The sequence below is a fragment of the Megalopta genalis genome, chromosome 9 (assembly GCF_051020955.1).
Source record: "Megalopta genalis isolate 19385.01 chromosome 9, iyMegGena1_principal, whole genome shotgun sequence".
Taxonomy (NCBI): domain Eukaryota; kingdom Metazoa; phylum Arthropoda; class Insecta; order Hymenoptera; family Halictidae; genus Megalopta; species Megalopta genalis.
This window is the reverse complement of record NC_135021.1, coordinates 15,428,163-15,443,966: the sequence shown is the minus strand read 5'-3', so window position 1 is coordinate 15,443,966 and position 15,804 is coordinate 15,428,163. Positions and strand designations below refer to the sequence as shown.

The 15,804-nt window shown below is 33.5% G+C and overlaps 6 protein-coding genes across 9 annotated transcripts; 3 read left to right on the top strand and 3 right to left on the bottom strand.

The window, feature by feature from the left end:
* The first annotated feature begins 601 nt into the window (after positions 1-601).
* APC4 (anaphase-promoting complex subunit 4) lies at positions 602-3,973 on the top strand. Its single transcript, XM_033471833.2, has 8 exons — positions 602-842; positions 1,027-1,409; positions 1,487-1,687; positions 1,765-2,046; positions 2,105-2,328; positions 2,391-2,968; positions 3,037-3,463; positions 3,638-3,973. The coding sequence occupies exons 1-7, from the start codon at positions 737-739 to the stop codon at positions 3,459-3,461; spliced, it is 2,199 nt and encodes a 732-aa protein (XP_033327724.2). The 5' UTR covers positions 602-736; the 3' UTR covers positions 3,462-3,463; positions 3,638-3,973.
* Positions 3,478-5,843, bottom strand: LOC117221138 (uncharacterized). Of its 3 annotated transcripts, XM_076524487.1 has the most exons (6): positions 5,703-5,841; positions 5,402-5,576; positions 4,407-4,658; positions 4,207-4,341; positions 4,023-4,128; positions 3,478-3,946 (listed from the first exon to the last, which is right to left on the bottom strand). In XM_076524487.1, the coding sequence occupies exons 2-6, from the start codon at positions 5,492-5,494 to the stop codon at positions 3,792-3,794; spliced, it is 741 nt and encodes a 246-aa protein (XP_076380602.1). In that variant the 5' UTR covers positions 5,495-5,576; positions 5,703-5,841; the 3' UTR covers positions 3,478-3,791. The 3 variants fall into 3 exon arrangements, with proteins under 3 accessions (XP_076380602.1, XP_033327731.1, XP_033327730.1); XM_033471840.2 differs by lacking the exon at positions 5,402-5,576 and having other exon boundaries at positions 5,703-5,843; XM_033471839.2 differs by lacking the exons at positions 5,402-5,576; positions 5,703-5,841 and adding an exon at positions 5,044-5,372.
* On the bottom strand, positions 5,777-6,852 carry LOC117221144 (transmembrane protein 60). The gene is made up of 2 exons (XM_033471846.2): positions 6,268-6,852; positions 5,777-5,969 (listed from the first exon to the last, which is right to left on the bottom strand). Exons 1-2 carry the CDS (start codon positions 6,475-6,477, stop codon positions 5,793-5,795), a joined length of 387 nt encoding a protein of 128 aa, XP_033327737.1. The 5' UTR covers positions 6,478-6,852; the 3' UTR covers positions 5,777-5,792.
* A 582-nt stretch (positions 6,853-7,434) lies between these two features.
* LOC117221137 (NADH-cytochrome b5 reductase 3) lies at positions 7,435-11,178 on the top strand. Of its 2 annotated transcripts, none has more exons than XM_033471836.2 (4): positions 7,435-7,730; positions 9,629-9,961; positions 10,033-10,221; positions 10,297-11,178. In XM_033471836.2, exons 1-4 carry the CDS (start codon positions 7,683-7,685, stop codon positions 10,678-10,680), a joined length of 954 nt encoding a protein of 317 aa, XP_033327727.1. In that variant the 5' UTR covers positions 7,435-7,682; the 3' UTR covers positions 10,681-11,178. The 2 variants fall into 2 exon arrangements, with proteins under 2 accessions (XP_033327727.1, XP_033327728.1); XM_033471837.2 differs by lacking the exon at positions 7,435-7,730 and adding an exon at positions 8,629-8,971.
* Positions 11,179-11,320: 142 nt separating this feature from the next.
* LOC117221143 (NADH-cytochrome b5 reductase 3) lies at positions 11,321-13,101 on the top strand. Its single transcript, XM_076524486.1, has 3 exons — positions 11,321-11,907; positions 11,979-12,167; positions 12,243-13,101. Exons 1-3 carry the CDS (start codon positions 11,485-11,487, stop codon positions 12,624-12,626), a joined length of 996 nt encoding a protein of 331 aa, XP_076380601.1. The 5' UTR covers positions 11,321-11,484; the 3' UTR covers positions 12,627-13,101.
* Positions 13,040-15,796, bottom strand: CCT2 (chaperonin containing TCP1 subunit 2). The gene is made up of 6 exons (XM_033471835.2): positions 15,653-15,796; positions 14,958-15,267; positions 14,443-14,876; positions 14,285-14,362; positions 13,608-14,214; positions 13,040-13,530 (listed from the first exon to the last, which is right to left on the bottom strand). Exons 1-6 carry the CDS (start codon positions 15,653-15,655, stop codon positions 13,358-13,360), a joined length of 1,605 nt encoding a protein of 534 aa, XP_033327726.1. The 5' UTR covers positions 15,656-15,796; the 3' UTR covers positions 13,040-13,357.
* Between the last annotated feature and the right edge of the window lie 8 nt (positions 15,797-15,804).

Sequence of the window (15,804 nt, the reverse complement as noted above, 5' to 3'; positions counted from 1 at the left end):
ATTTCTTCATGATTTCAGCAAAACCTGAGCAAAACATCCTTACACAAAGCGAGAGTATAACAAAATATAAAATGTCTATGTAAATATTGATCTATTTACTTATAATAAAAATACCGTTTATGTGAAAAGCATATAATAATATCTGAACATACTCTATAAAAGAAGTTAAAACAGAAAAGAACGTGGGAAAACGTACATTTATATACTATTGGATTACAAAATTGTATTCTGTTTTATTTAAACAATAACAGCAGCGTCTATTTTTAATTTGAAATTTCCACCTTCGTAATTCGCACAGTTGCTTTTGGCTCCTGTTGAACAATTTATTTGAACAGTGCATTCCTTCTGCATGCTGTATAAACATTTCCGGTTCAAAACACCATTAATTCGACAAAAAGTATTTTATGTCATAATTATGAAAAGCAAAAAAAGAATATATTGAGTGTTAAAAAAGTTCATAACTTGATTTATTTGAAAATATCTTCTTCACAATTTCAAAGTACATATGTACATAATATGTACATATCTAGCACATCGCATACATATATTTCCATGTGTAGCGCGTGGTGTAATGTATAGTATGAATCTATGTACATACATTGTACATGCATTTATATATGTACATACAAGAAGCAGGACAGGACGTTACAGGAAAACATAACCTTGAAATTGTCATCTTTACCTGTGAAATATGTAAGACATTTCTCTGTTTTGCAATTGGATAAAGGTAGTAAAAATGGCAGGAAGTATGAGACAATTAGAAGAGCGACAACTTTCAGCTGAAGTAACAAAAATGCAATGGTCACCAAAAATGGATCTTCTAGCAATTGCAAATATGAAAGGTAAGCTTTTTAAATAACTTCTATAATCAACAAATGATGAATTCACATCACATGCTCGATATCAACTATTTTTTTACTAGTGTACAAATTATTTAAAATATCAAATAGTATTCTTACAAACACCTTTAAATCTTATATATATTTATGTATCGTGTCATTTAATTTTTTAATGTGATTCTTATAGGAGAAGTTACTCTTTATAGACTGACTTGGCAAAGGGCATGGCTATTAAGTCCTCATGAAGAAACCGATACTATAGTAAATTTAGCATGGAGACCAGATGGAAAACTTTTGGCTGTTTCCTATGAGAACTCTAAAGTTGTGTGTCTTGTAGACATAGAAAATAAAAATATTATAAATAAAACCAAATTGAATTTTCACAATGAGATCACATGCATGACATGGTTACCTCTAACAAATCTGATAAATGATACTTTATCAAGTGGAAGCAAAGCAAGTATGCTACCAGCTGGAGAATATCTTCCACCCTTACCAAGTTTAAATAGAAGCTTTGGTCAAGAACCTGAGCGCAAAGAATTCTTATTCCAACCCTTAGATATACTTTTTGTAAGTTTATTTGAAACTACATTACCTATTTAGAAAACATTGGAAAAATGACTACTATAGTTCACTATGTTTTACAGCTTGGTCTGGATGATGGAAATGTTACAATGTATGTATTTGGAATGTTCTACTGTGGCACAATTCTAATAGGTCATGGTCCGATATTGGAAATCAGTGGTGGATCTGATAAGCCGATGTGGATTACATGGAAAGATAGCAGTGGCATTAAAGTCAACAGATTAAAGTGTCCATTGCTGGAACAGAACATAGCATTCTTAAAGGTTCTTTGAACAATATTGATTGCTTTTGTATTATAAAAAGTAACAAAGCCTTTACAAACTTTTTATTTCAATGTGAGGTAGCACAAGCTCAAGCTAACATAGAATATCTGATGGATTACCTTTCGCGAACATTAATGGCCATCTCTGAAGCATGGGAGACAATTCTCTTAGAAATGGATGAAAAACTAGCACGATACGCTGAAACAAATCCACCTGGCGGAGTTGCTGCAGATTTCTTAGAACTTTTAATGATCGGCATACCAACGCCAAATCTGGAAAATTTTCTACTGCGAGATCTCACTGAAAAAGGCTTAAAAAATCTAGGACATAGCATTGAAATGTGCTATAGTAATATACAGGTACAAAATATAAAATTCGTTGGTTGAAAATCACAATAAAGAATGAATTATGTTACAGAAATTAGTCTTAAAGAACTTAACAAGTGTTGGAATGGCGTTGGTATATCAGTTGGCTGAAATGAAAGGTATGGTGAGACTAGGTGGGTCCTATGAACTATTGGGATTAACAGATGAAAATGTGATAACAAATGCTCTGCACGCTTCAGAAGCTTTTCTAGCAAAATCGTCAGAAATACAACAAGTAATAGATCACAGTATGAGGGACTATAAAGCATTCTTTAGGTAGATTGTAAAAGTAAAGTACTACTGGTAATGTCTCTAACACTAAAGTATTATAATTTTAGATGGTTGTACGTGGTAATTTTAAGGCTAACGGACGAAAGAATACCACCCGAAGTAAGTCGAGTTAGTCAACAAGAATTGACATTCATAGCCGAATTTTTGCGTGGCTTTGATAAGACTGAGCCAGGTGTTGGAGGTAGAAAAGGTGTGAATTTAGAAAAATTAGGCCAATATCTACGACGCGAAAATTTACAGACATGTTTAACTCCTGAGGGAAGCGAATGGGCAGCTATGCTCGATGAAAATCATTGCCTTCGTGACCATCCGCTTATCGTGAAGCAAGATCTGAATTTTTCATTACTACAATCTCATGCAAAATTAATTACCGCTATACATAATGTCTTCGGAGAGGCTTATCAAGGTTTGGTGGAGCATTTTACTGTCTCAAGTATTTCATTGGCTCCGTCTATAGCATTCACATCTTCCCAAATTGTAACAAACAATGATAGCTTGTTAGTGGCAACTTGTGACATTGATCACAAAATATTACGATTGTTCAAAGTTGAGTCTTCATCTACAGAGACTTCATCTGTTTCGCTCAACTTTAGATTGGGTACGATAGACGTGGATAATAGATCGGGTACGTTGATGCATTCTGAACGTATACATAAAGATTTACGTATATAACTAAGCATAATTTTTTTTTAGAACCGCATTCTAAAACCTATATAGACGGTAATGTGGTGGATCTGCAGTTCTATACGCAGGAGTATCTCAGTCTGTTAATCCTTAACAAACATAGTCAGGCGTCATTTCTTGTGCAATTACCACTCAACCATCCTCGAATTTTCAATAACCAAGATAAAAATCCTGTTACCCTATCTGATCTCATAAGCAATAATTGGCCGCGTCCGCTTCAAGGTATTTCTGTTAGACGACTAGCTATTAGCGGTGCTCGAAAGGTAGCTGCCGTTTTAAGTGAGAACAATAGAAAAATAAGATTATTAGAGACTGAGGTAGAACCGGAGGAAGAGGAAGATGAAGAAGACGAAGAAGATGCAGCTAACGACAGTATGGTAAATACTGCACGTGAAGCAGCAGTACTTCTCAATGAACTGACGCAGAAGCAGTAGTGGTATGTCTCCTACGTTCGAATAAGATCAATTTATTTTCTTATACTTGTTAAAATAATAATCTGATAAAGTACAACATTTGCGTAAACAATTTAATTATTTATGTGTATAATATACAACAATATACAGTAACTTTAATCTAGAAGATAGTATAATTAGACTTATGTCCTTAACAGATTCGCGTCTTTCTCTTTGCGGTAGCGCAATGAAAAGTTCGATGCATTCATTATAAACTACTATAAAAAAGTTAATTTGTACAATGCACAGTATTCCCTTGTTAGCACTCAATGGCTCTCGGTTTAAGGGAATACTGCATCACGAAATTGTTGTTTATTTCTGCATTTGTTTAAACACTCTCGGGAAGTCGATATCAAGAGCTGAATTATCAATGCCACTTTCTTCGGCTATTGGCGTTGGCACATTAGGACGACCGCTGGTATTTGGTGTATACTTTACAGGGGAATTTTCTCTTGATTCTTCTAAATCTATAACAATAAAGACAATAATTTTAATCCTGAATAAATTCACTGGTCATCCCCGTTAAATATTCATCAAATATACCGAAAAATCTTCGATTTTGTTTTCTTTTCGCCGTGATGATAAAGAGGACAACTGCTATGACAACAACTACTACCATAACAGCAGCCATTCCACGTAACAAGTTTGTCTACAAAAAGAAGTTGTTTAAAATAATGGCTATACATTATATATTAGCTTTTGTCGGTTCTAAAATACTTCAATATACCTCGAAATCGTTCTCCCACACATCTTCCCAATCTTTCTTAACAATTAACTCAACAACGTGAATATTGATGGAAGAATGATCAGCTATGCCTTTTGATACGCATTTGTAAAAACCTGATTCAGCAGTTGATACACCCTACCAAGAAATGGTTAATTAAATATTATTTTTAAAGTAAAGTATGTTTACTTGTTGGTACTTACTCTGATGTAAAGCTTTCCAGTTAGCACCTCGTAATTGTACTTATTTTCGTCCATGAAGTTTCCAGGCCCGATAATGCGCTTGTCATCCGTAAGTTGCCAAAACATAAAACGATGGTGATCATCGCTGCTTAAACACGGAAGTTCAGCTAAATGACCGGCTGGAACTTCCGTTACCGTAATCTCGCCGGCAGCAACTCCATGTTTTAGTAATAATAATGATACAAATATTAATGAGGAAAATATTACGTTCATCTGAAAAATGAGATCATACAAGTCAATAATATAAATATCAACCAAGAATTTTTAATTTTCATAAACGTTAATAAACATTGATTTCGACTTTATTTTACAATATATATTTAATAACCCGTGTTTTCTAATTCTTTATTTTATAAATACACTTCTAAATCCAACATGTACAACTATATCACTATTCACACACTTTATGCTTTCAATATTTTAATTTTCACACAAATATTGAGTTAAAGGAACTTAATATCCTGTTAAAAACATAAGCACTTTATGATGATGACTCGACTGAATTTGTTCTACCATTAATGTTACTGGCAAAGTGTCTTACGCTGTTAGCTCATCTTGTTCTATTGTAAAACAATTATAGTCTAATTGCAGTGATCACCTTTAAAATAAAAAATTCAGTATCATAGGACCTGTTGTAAATGTGACAGATGGTTTCAGAACAATTACTCTATAGAGAATGCAGACAGCAGTCTCTTGTCAATGAACCATATTGCATAACTAAGGATATAACTCTGTACGACCTCTCACAGTTTTTATACTACAATACCTAAACGCACTTGTTAGAAGTTAATGTTAAGCATAGAAAGCACTGTTTGTGAATGACAGTCTTAGGAACTAGTGAGAATAGCTTTGATAATGAAACTGTCGCACAGTACTTATTTATATCTTCGACCTATTCATCCTTGTGCAATAATGTATTTATAGTAAGCCAGACTAGCATCTTGTGACTACCATACCATCTGAAAGTATGCTATATACTCCTTCGTTTGATTCAATTGAATACTGATATGTAAGGTAAAACCCAATATCAAGGCAATATTTGTATACATTCAATCCTTTTGTCATTATATAATATACATGCTCAATATAAAAGGCATAACAATGTATTATTGTTTTTTGTCAATTATATTTCTGTAAGTAAACAATCAAGCAGTCTTTAATGCTTTTTTTATGACCAAAATAGTTAATTTATTTATCAAAGACATAAATGTTATAAATCAGCTGTATCAGATATGTAGTATTATGAACACGACTTACACAATTAATGGCAATATAAAATTAAGTTTAACCGGAGTAAGATAAATCTGCAATTGTTCATTGACTGAATCAACCAGGATCAGGCCTTCATCAAAAACGATGTAACTTTATCAGCTGTACGAACACATAAACTGCCAATGCTGAAAGCAGAATCCAGAATGGTGCCAAGACAACTTTCGCCGGTAGGAACCACTGAGATACTTCCAATTTCACACATATCAAAATCTCAACGCTTAATTTCAAAAACACAGCTGCTGTATACCATACCTAAAAGGAAACTATATTCAACTATCATAAAATGTAACCAACATCCAGTTTCATCAAAATGATTTGTATGAAATGTATTGCTTCACTTATAAGTTCATGTACTGCAATAAGGGGAAAGTTGCACTACTTTCTTCAAGAGATATTAATTATATAAATAAATGATTAAAGAGAAAATTGAAGGTCCAACAAATAATAGTAGATATTTGACAGTAAAATACTTCTTGATGAAACTGAATAAATGTGTTAACTAAACAGTGCATATTTTTCTTGCAAATTTATTTCTTGACATGTAACTTACTTCGCGGTATACATCACGAACACGTCCATTCTTGCAATGGGAAATTATAAAGAAAACTCCGTTACCAAGAAGAACGAGATCATAAAACCACATTGGGATAAAAACTATGAACCAGTTCCATTGTATTTTCTGTTCAAGTTTCATATTAAGTAGGGCCAGAAAGACTAGAAGATAGAACCATGTAAATAATACACGGTGCACAACTGCCATTGGAGTGTAAAATTAAATGCATTAAAAGTTATGAGGCAAAACGTGATCGCAGAACTATATAATCATATTGCAAACTTGCCGATCTGTTTACATCAACACTTTGTATACCTAACCTCTACATCGTCGCCCTGCCTAAGTAAAAGACATAATGTACATATGTACATTGACAACATGGACTGTCAATCTAAAGGTGTCGCTAGTGTTGAAGAGAATATTTCCCTCTTTAACATCGTGCAATTCAAGACATACATTGTGATATTGAGGAGGCTAGAAGAAATTCTCTTTATTCTGATTGGTTGATGACTCACTGTTCAAACAGCGCTTCCTTCTAAGTTAAAGATAGAAAACATTGTACAGAACGTGACAGCAGACAGATCACTAAACGTGACGTTAAAGAATCTATGTTATGTAAGTACAATTGTATGTAATACATATATAAACGTATGTATGTACAGTAAACGTTACATGAAGAATTATCAAATACAATTTATGTTTTTATACATATTATAACGAGCATAAATTGTAGAATTTATGCTAGTTTTTCTTTCGTTATGTTTTTTATTTTGTACATACATTTCCAAATCTCTTTACAAAATGTTCAGATTTTTCAAAATTTAAGAGATAATGTATTCGATTATAATGTTACAGAAGATATTTTAATTTATTCCAATATTATGCAGATTATGCAGGAAATGTTAATATTTTCAGATTTTTGCTTAAGAATTGAAATTCCTTACTAATTTTACCATGATAAATTACTTCGAATGTCAAAGAGATTGCGCACTTGATATTGTTGATTTTGAAAGTACACACATTGAACGCAATCTCAGATAAGATAACTATGATTAGGGCTTTCTGAAATGTTAATATACGCACATATACTGTAATTCGTTAGCCAACTGGAGGGAAGATTAATCTTTTGTCCTTGTCGTGTCCTTGTCACGTAATTATTGCATCACCCGATAGAAAAATATCATACTCAAATAGAATCGTTCAGTTAAAGTTAAACCTTGAGAAGCAGTAGATTCGAATCCGTGTGTTCTTCAAGATATTTTTGCGATGTTAATTTATTTAAATTTCGAAGCATTATATTTGAACATGAAATAAATACTATTAAACTCTTTTGAATCGACCGACGTAACAAGTGGTTGTCAAGTGGTACGTCCCTAATTGTTGTAAAAATAACCGCGTAAATACAGACTATCATGTCTACATCTATACCGACAAGCAGTACTACATCCAACGACTCACATGTGCGTATAATTTTATAATGACGAATCACTGTTACACTATGTATGTATATCGTATATATCATTTTTTTTGTAATTTGTTTTTTATATAGAATTTCTATATGTGTACGTAAAAAATGAAAAGCTAAGGACAAACACACATTTATACAAATTTATTCATCAACGTTACGTAATTAACAGCAATTAGCAGTGAGCTTATAAATTATGTGAAACTACTAGAATGTAATTCGCTACTAATTCGGTGTATTCGATTAATTGCTTCGACCACCGGAAACGAAATTTCGATTGTGTTACAATGAAAATACATGCATTGAACAATTTGAAAGTACAATTCATGAGACAGTTTCGTTAAACAGCTACAAGGAATTAATACATAATATGAATCATTGTAACTCTTTAATGTAACCGCATATTATATGATATATTCTTTTAATTTATTATTAGTTTCTAACAGGTTAACCTGTTGAAAGTCTAAGTATACATTTCATTGATAACACTGACATAGATAAACTTAAAATGGGTGAAGTCATTTTGATGTGATTACTACATTTAATATATGAATTTTCAAGTGTATAATAAATTAATCCATAACTTGACTATATTGAGGCCATTACGGTTCTAATTACGTTCTCAGTAATAATTATTTAATGCGCATTTTCCATTTACGAATTCGAAAATAGATATTAAACATATTTGTCAAATCAATGTAGTTTTTGCTGATTATTTTGAATGCCCGCTTGAGAATGAATGACACAGTCGAAATGAAATCGTAAGTCAATGTTGACCTGGTTAAAACATTCCACTTTTTTAAATATACATATTTTTCTATAAATTGTTCAGGTTTTGCATGAATACATTTATTGGACATACGTAATACTGCCGGTAATACATATAGCTATAAATACTCTGGTATAGTAGAACTGTTCCCGGATCAGGGAAAGTAAGATCTATTTTAAAGGGTAGTGTCTTCTGACTGACCCCATGTAGAAACCGGTGATTTCTCGAGAGGTGCACATAAAAATTGCTTGTCAGCCGGTAACCAGCCGAAAATCATTAATACAAGTTGTCTGAATTAACAGTGTACATTCGGGAGTGTTGCTAACTAGATCTTTACACGTATTTCTTTTTTCCGTATACCCACTCTTCCATCGTACGATTGCGACCTTAGCCTCATTGTCAGCATTATTTCGCGGATATCCTAGACACGTGCTATTTAATTAACGATGCCAAACATACGAATGCTGGTGAGTTATGTAAAATTACGAAAAAAAGTTATTTCCAAAATCGTACTAAGTTCTGTCTTCAATTAATTGTTAATACGAATGATTGTTGACCCTGAAAAAGTCGATAAATTGAATTCTTACGGCATGTTAAGTAACCTCTTTGCGAATTCACAGGTGAATGTATTATCATTTACAACTATGCAGCACTTTTATTATCTTTTTTGGACGTTCACATAAAGTAAACTAGATCATGTTAGAAATATACAATGGTATTCGACAACTTAAACCCACGCTTCACCATTTTAATTCTGAACAAAATTGAAGTCTTGTTGAAACAAAACTATGTATCATATGAATATGATACATGCATTTCATAACGATCTTAAAATAAAATGTTCTATTTTTGTAGCTGCCATTTATATATGTAGATATTATTTAGAAATTAATAATTACTGATTTGCTAACTTGCTTAGAAAGTTATTTCAGATAATGATATATATTTTAGGTCAAAGGCTAATTATATCATCAGCTAACAATTATAATAGTAAATAAGTTTTATAAGTATACATTTCAAAATGATATGATTGCAGATAATTAGATTATATTTCAATTATTTTGTAATGTTTTTAGATATTATCCTTTCATTATAAATAAAAACAATTTTTTGCTCTTTTTAAGGTGCTGCCAGCACTAGCTGCTATAGGAACCATAGTTGCTATAGGACTAGCAGTGAAATTCTACAAATGTTGGAGTGATGATAAGAAGAAGAAATCCCCTATTTTACTGGTTGATCCAGTTGTTAAATATAGCCTGCCATTAATTGAGAAAGAAATACTTAGTCATGATACAAGAAAGTTTAGATTTGCGTTGCCAACACCAGACCATATTCTAGGATTACCAGTTGGCCAACATATACATTTAACAGCAAAAATCGATGGAGAAGTTGTTATACGTTCTTATACACCAGTCTCCAGTGATGATGATCATGGTTTTGTCGATCTTGTGATCAAAGTAAGTGGGAAAACAGTAACTGATAGTTTACAAATAATTCTGATACATAAAATATTGAAATTTGTTTCAAGGTATACTTTAAAAATGTACATCCGAAATTCCCCGAAGGAGGAAAACTGTCACAGTTCTTAGAAAACTTGAAAACTGGGGAGACAGTAGATTTTAGAGGACCATCTGGTAGACTTGTCTATAAGGGTCATGGAAAGTTTTCCATAAAAATTCTAAGGAAGGACCCAGCTGCAGATTACAGTGCTAAAAAGGTAACATAGCTCTGTGAACGCACTTTATACTTTATGCTTATAAAGTTCAGGATATAAAATAAAAATTTTTTACAGATTGTAATGTTAGCTGGTGGTACAGGAATCACACCAATGCTGCAATTGGTTCGCGCTATAGTGAAAGACCCCACAGATGAAACTGAGTGTTCCTTACTTTTTGCAAATCAAACCGAGAAAGACATATTGTTGCGAGATGAATTAGACGAGGTTGCAAGGGATTATCCAAAAAAGTTCAAGGTTTGGTATACACTGGATACCAGTGGTGAAAATTGGGCCTATAGTACAGGGCATATAAATGCAGAAATGATAGAAAAACACATGTTTCCGCCATCGCCTGATACTCTTGTACTTATGTGCGGCCCACCACCAATGATTAATTTTGCTTGTAATCCGAACCTCGACAAACTTGGATACGATCCAAAATTGCGATTTGCTTATTAAGAGCACCATATCGTTGTTTCGTTGCACTGAAATGTAAACTGCATCCAGCTTATTAGGCTGTTTTTTTGTTGTACAATATGTCTAAAAGCATTTAAGGACAATGCATTTTTCCGTTTTATTATAAATCATTATATAAACCACTTGAAAACATCTATGTGCCTAATCGATAGTATAATTTTGCACATGAAAACGTTCATAACAGTATTTAGTTGAACAATTAAATTCATTTCAATTATCTTTTATTTAGACTTTATGTCATTAATAATATTTAGTTGTCCGCAGGAAAAGAAAAATGTGTTACAGATTAAAGACAGTAATTTTTAGATTTTGTAATTCCATATTTTCTACAAATGCAATTTTTAAGAATTTTTGATTAAACATTTTTCATTTTTTATAAGATACATCACCAGTGCAAAGGTTAGTGAAAAATGCTGTGTAGGTTAAAGCATTTAATGATGTTAAACCTATTGTATTGTTATAAAAAAATGATGATGCCAAGTCGTTCACATTGTTTTATAATCCCCTTACGTGTTTTTTCGATCGGTAATACAAAACTTTCGCGGTATAAAATGACAAGATATGTGTATGCAGAAATCGAAGAATCGATATATTTATATAGATAAATTCGCAATTGATCTATTGACAAAGTGAATGATAATTGAAATCAAAATGTCTACCATTTGATTAGAGAATTCGTATCAGCAAGAAGCTGTATAAACAAAATTAAAATAATGAAAAAACACGCGTTTTCGTAATTAACAAGGTCTGTAGTCCTTGACGCGTTTTTTAGGCACTGCTCGCAAAATGTCATCAACACGTAAAATTATTTCTGCCGCTTCTACTGCACTAAGTAAAACTTGCCTCTTTACAACCCAAGGTTCAGTGATACCTGGTCGTTTCATGCACCCGATTATTCGTGTCCCTATAGTTGCTATAGGACAAGCAGGAAAATTCTATAAATGTTGGAGTGATGATAAGAAGAAGAAATCCCCTATTTTACTGGTTGATCCAATTGTTAAATATAGCCTGCCATTAATTGAGAAAGAGATACTTAATCATGATACAAGAAAATTTAGATTTGGTTTGCCAACACCAGACCATATTCTGGGACTACCAGTTGGCCAGCACGTACATTTAACAGCGAAAATCGATGGAGAAGATGTTACACGTTCTTATACACCAATCTCCAGTGATGATGATCATGGCTTTGTCGATATTGTGATCAGAGTAAATGGGAAAACAGTAACTGATAGTTTACAAATAATTCTGATACATAAAATGTTGAAATTTGTTTCAAGGTATACTTTAAAAATGTACATCCAAAATTCCCTGAAGGAGGGAAACTGTCCCAATTCTTAGAAAATTTGAAAACTGGGGCGACAGTAGATTTTAGAGGACCATCTGGTAGACTTATCTATAAGGGTCATGGAAAGTTTTCCATAAAAATTCTAAGGAAAGACCCAGCTGCAGATTACAGTGCTAAAAAAGTAACATAGTTCTGTGAACGCACTTTATACCTTATACTTATAAAGTTCAGGATATAAAATATAAATTTTTTACAGATTGTAATGTTAGCTGGTGGTACAGGAATCGCACCAATGCTGCAAATAGTTCGCGCTATAAGGAAAGACAGCACACACGAAACTGCGTGTTCCTTACTTTATGCAAATCGCACCGAAAAAGACATATTGTTGCGAAATGAATTAGACGAGATCGCAAGGGATTATCCAAAAAAGTTCAAGGTTTGGTATACACTGGATACCAGTGGTGAAAATTGGACCTACAGTACAGGGCATATAAATGCAGAAATGATAGAAAAACACATGTTTCCACCATCGCCTGATACTCTTGTACTTATGTGCGGCCCACCACCAATGATTAATTTTGCTTGTAATCCGAACCTCGACAAACTTGGATACGATCCAAAATTGCGATTTGCTTATTAAGAGCACCATATCGTTGTTTCGTTGCACTGAAATGTAAACTGCATCCAGCTTATTAGGCTGTTTTTTTGTTGTACAATATGTCCAAAAGCATTTAAGGACAATGCATTTTTCCGTTTTATATAAATAAGTACATAAACCACTTGAAAACATAATTTTGCACATGAAAATGTTCAGAACAGTATTTATTTGAACGATTAAATTCATTTCAATTATTTTTTATTTAGAATTTATATCAATAATAATATTTAGTTGTCCACAGGAAAAGAAAAATGTCTTATAGATGAAAGACAGTAATTTTTAAATTTTGTAATTCCATCTTTTCTACAAATGCAATTTTTAAGTATTTTTGATTAAACATTTTTCATTTTTTGTAAGATACATCACCAGTGCAAAGGTTAGTAAAAAATGCTATGTAGGTTAAAGCATTTATTGATGTTAAACCTATTGTATTGTTATAAAAAAATGATGATCCCAAGTCGTTTTCATTGTTTTATAATCCCTTTACGTGTTTTTTCGATCGATAATACAAAGATTTCGCGGTATAAAATGACAACTTACGTGATTGCAGAAACCGAATCAATATGTTTATATAGATAATTTCGCAATTAATCTATTGTCGAAGTGAATGATAATTGAAATCAAAATGTCTACCATTTGATTAGAGAATTCGTATCACGAAGAAGCGGTGCAAACAAAATTAAAGCAATGAAAGAACACGCGCGTTTGCGTAATTAACAACGTCCGTAGTCCTTGACGCGTTTTCTAGGCGCCGCTCGCAAAATGTCATCAACACGCAAAATCATTTCTGCCGCTTCTGCTGCGCTAAGTAAAACTTGTCTCTTTACAACCCAAGATTCAGTGATACCTAGTCGTTTCATGCACCCGATTGTTCCTTTTTCCATGTCTGCAATTAATAATATTTGTACACATCCTTCTATAGTTCAACATCATCAAATCAGTATTTGTAAAATGTAAACCTACCAAGACCCATTGTCTTTCCGCCGGAATTATGCATAGCTCGGAGTTCACTAATTAATTGAGCTGAATCGTAGCCAGCATTGTCAGCGATAACAGTGGGTAATTGTTGCAAAGCTCGAGCAAATGCTTCCATTGCAACTGCTTCTTTTCCAACAGTTCTGGCCGCAGCTTTCATTACGGCACAAGCCATCGCCATTTCACTGCATCCTCCACCATAAACAATTTTATTTTCGCGTATGGTAGCTGATAATACGCAGAGAGCATCGTGCAAAGATCTTTCTGCCTCATCGAGAATTTGTTGCGTAGCACCTCTGATGACTATCGTACACGCTTCTCCCAAAGCAACGTCGGAGAATTTCAGCAGCGTGTCTTCACCTATCATCACTTGTTCAATGAGCTGACACCGTCCAAGTTTCACAGTTTCGGGGCTATCGAAAGTGCTGACGATCTCTCCGCCAGTAACTAGAGCTAGTCTCTCGATACCATCAAAATCTGCATGCTCGATTGCCATGATACCAGCATCGGCAAATAATTGTTCTGGATAATTATAAATTAATTGCCTGTTGATAAATACGTTGCAGCCGTGCTTTATGATCTTGTCGACTTTATCCTACATTGAACACAATAATTATATAATTATTAGTGACGTTAATATTTATTTGTCCAGATCATATAATTACCTTCATCTTCTCCTTTTCTGCTGCCTCCAATTCCGCGATTTTCGCCATTGAATCAACTCGAACCCTTGATCCAAATACCTGCAAATTTGTACAAATGTTGGTCATGATGCGTTGAAATCTCATTATCATAAGCTCATGTTTGAATCATCTCGACTCACTTTGATTTTATCTGTATCCATAGGTGTGTTGGCTATAAGTATTTTAGCATCAACCATTCTTTGTGGTTGGTGCATTCCAGGCTTTTTGTCCAACAAAAATCCATTAACAAGATCAGACTTTGCCAGGGTTTCTCCGCGTTTCTTAATTATTTGAATAGCTGACAAATTGCCTGACCCCTTGAGACGTAGCACAGCTTCCAGTGCAAGATAGCTGAAGTGTTCTTTGTGTTGAGACAAAATTTTCGAGCTTAACGTTGTACGCGCAATATTTAATAGCTCTTCATGAAAACGAGCAGGATGATCAGAATAATCTACTGCAATGCTCAATAGAGCTTCTCGAGCTGCTTCAGTGGCTTTCCTCCAGCCAGCAATTATAGTTTGGGGATGAAGCTTTTGATCAATCAATTTCTCTGCCTCCCGTAATAATTCAGAAGCTGCGATAGAAATTAATGCAATCTACCATCTTATTTCGCTTTTATAAGGAACTTTGAAATTCTATTTAATAATATACAAACCAAGCACTGTAACAGATGTGGTTCCATCTCCAAATTCATCGTCTTGCACACGAGACATGTCTACCAAAATTTTAGCAGCTGGATTGTCCACACCCACGCTTTTGAGAATAGTTGCACCATCATTGGTGACTTGTACCTGTCCTGCAGATCGACCGTGCGCCACCAATATTTTATCCATACCTTTAGGTCCAAGCGTAGATTTGACCAAATCACCCAGAGTAATTGCTCCTACAAATAAACTTAATCTGGCAATCTCTGCCTTTTCTTCTTCTGCCTCATGCTTGAGGATCCTAACAGGATTCAAGGACACCTGTGTATGGATATTTAAATTTATAATTAACACATTCTAATCAAAATTCAGGCTGTATAGTGTGCATACGAAATGTTTCTAAACGCAGCGTTCTTTAACAAAGTTTATTATACAAAGTCCTTATTTGAGTTAATTTTACAAGAAATCGCTAAATACGGAAACTTCAATTCTCACGAATTTGTAATGTTTAGCAAACAATTGTTCGGCATTTGAAATTAATATTAGAGTTGAAAAAATCATTTTAGTGACACACGTGCGCCATTTGTCACACCTTCATATACGACACCGGGCAACGAAAGTTTGCTCGCTTTTATTTTATTTTCTGACGATACTAACATAATACCTATTTATTATGCACACAAGATTAATAAAAGCGATTAATTACCATTCTGAATCACTGTTAAAACAATGGGACACAATTTATTACAGAACAACGTTACTTCAACTCCACAGCAAAGCACAATTACAAGGAATTATCGTTTTACAGATGGCGCTTCCACCTACAACATTCGGTATATATTTTCTGTGCTCCGTATT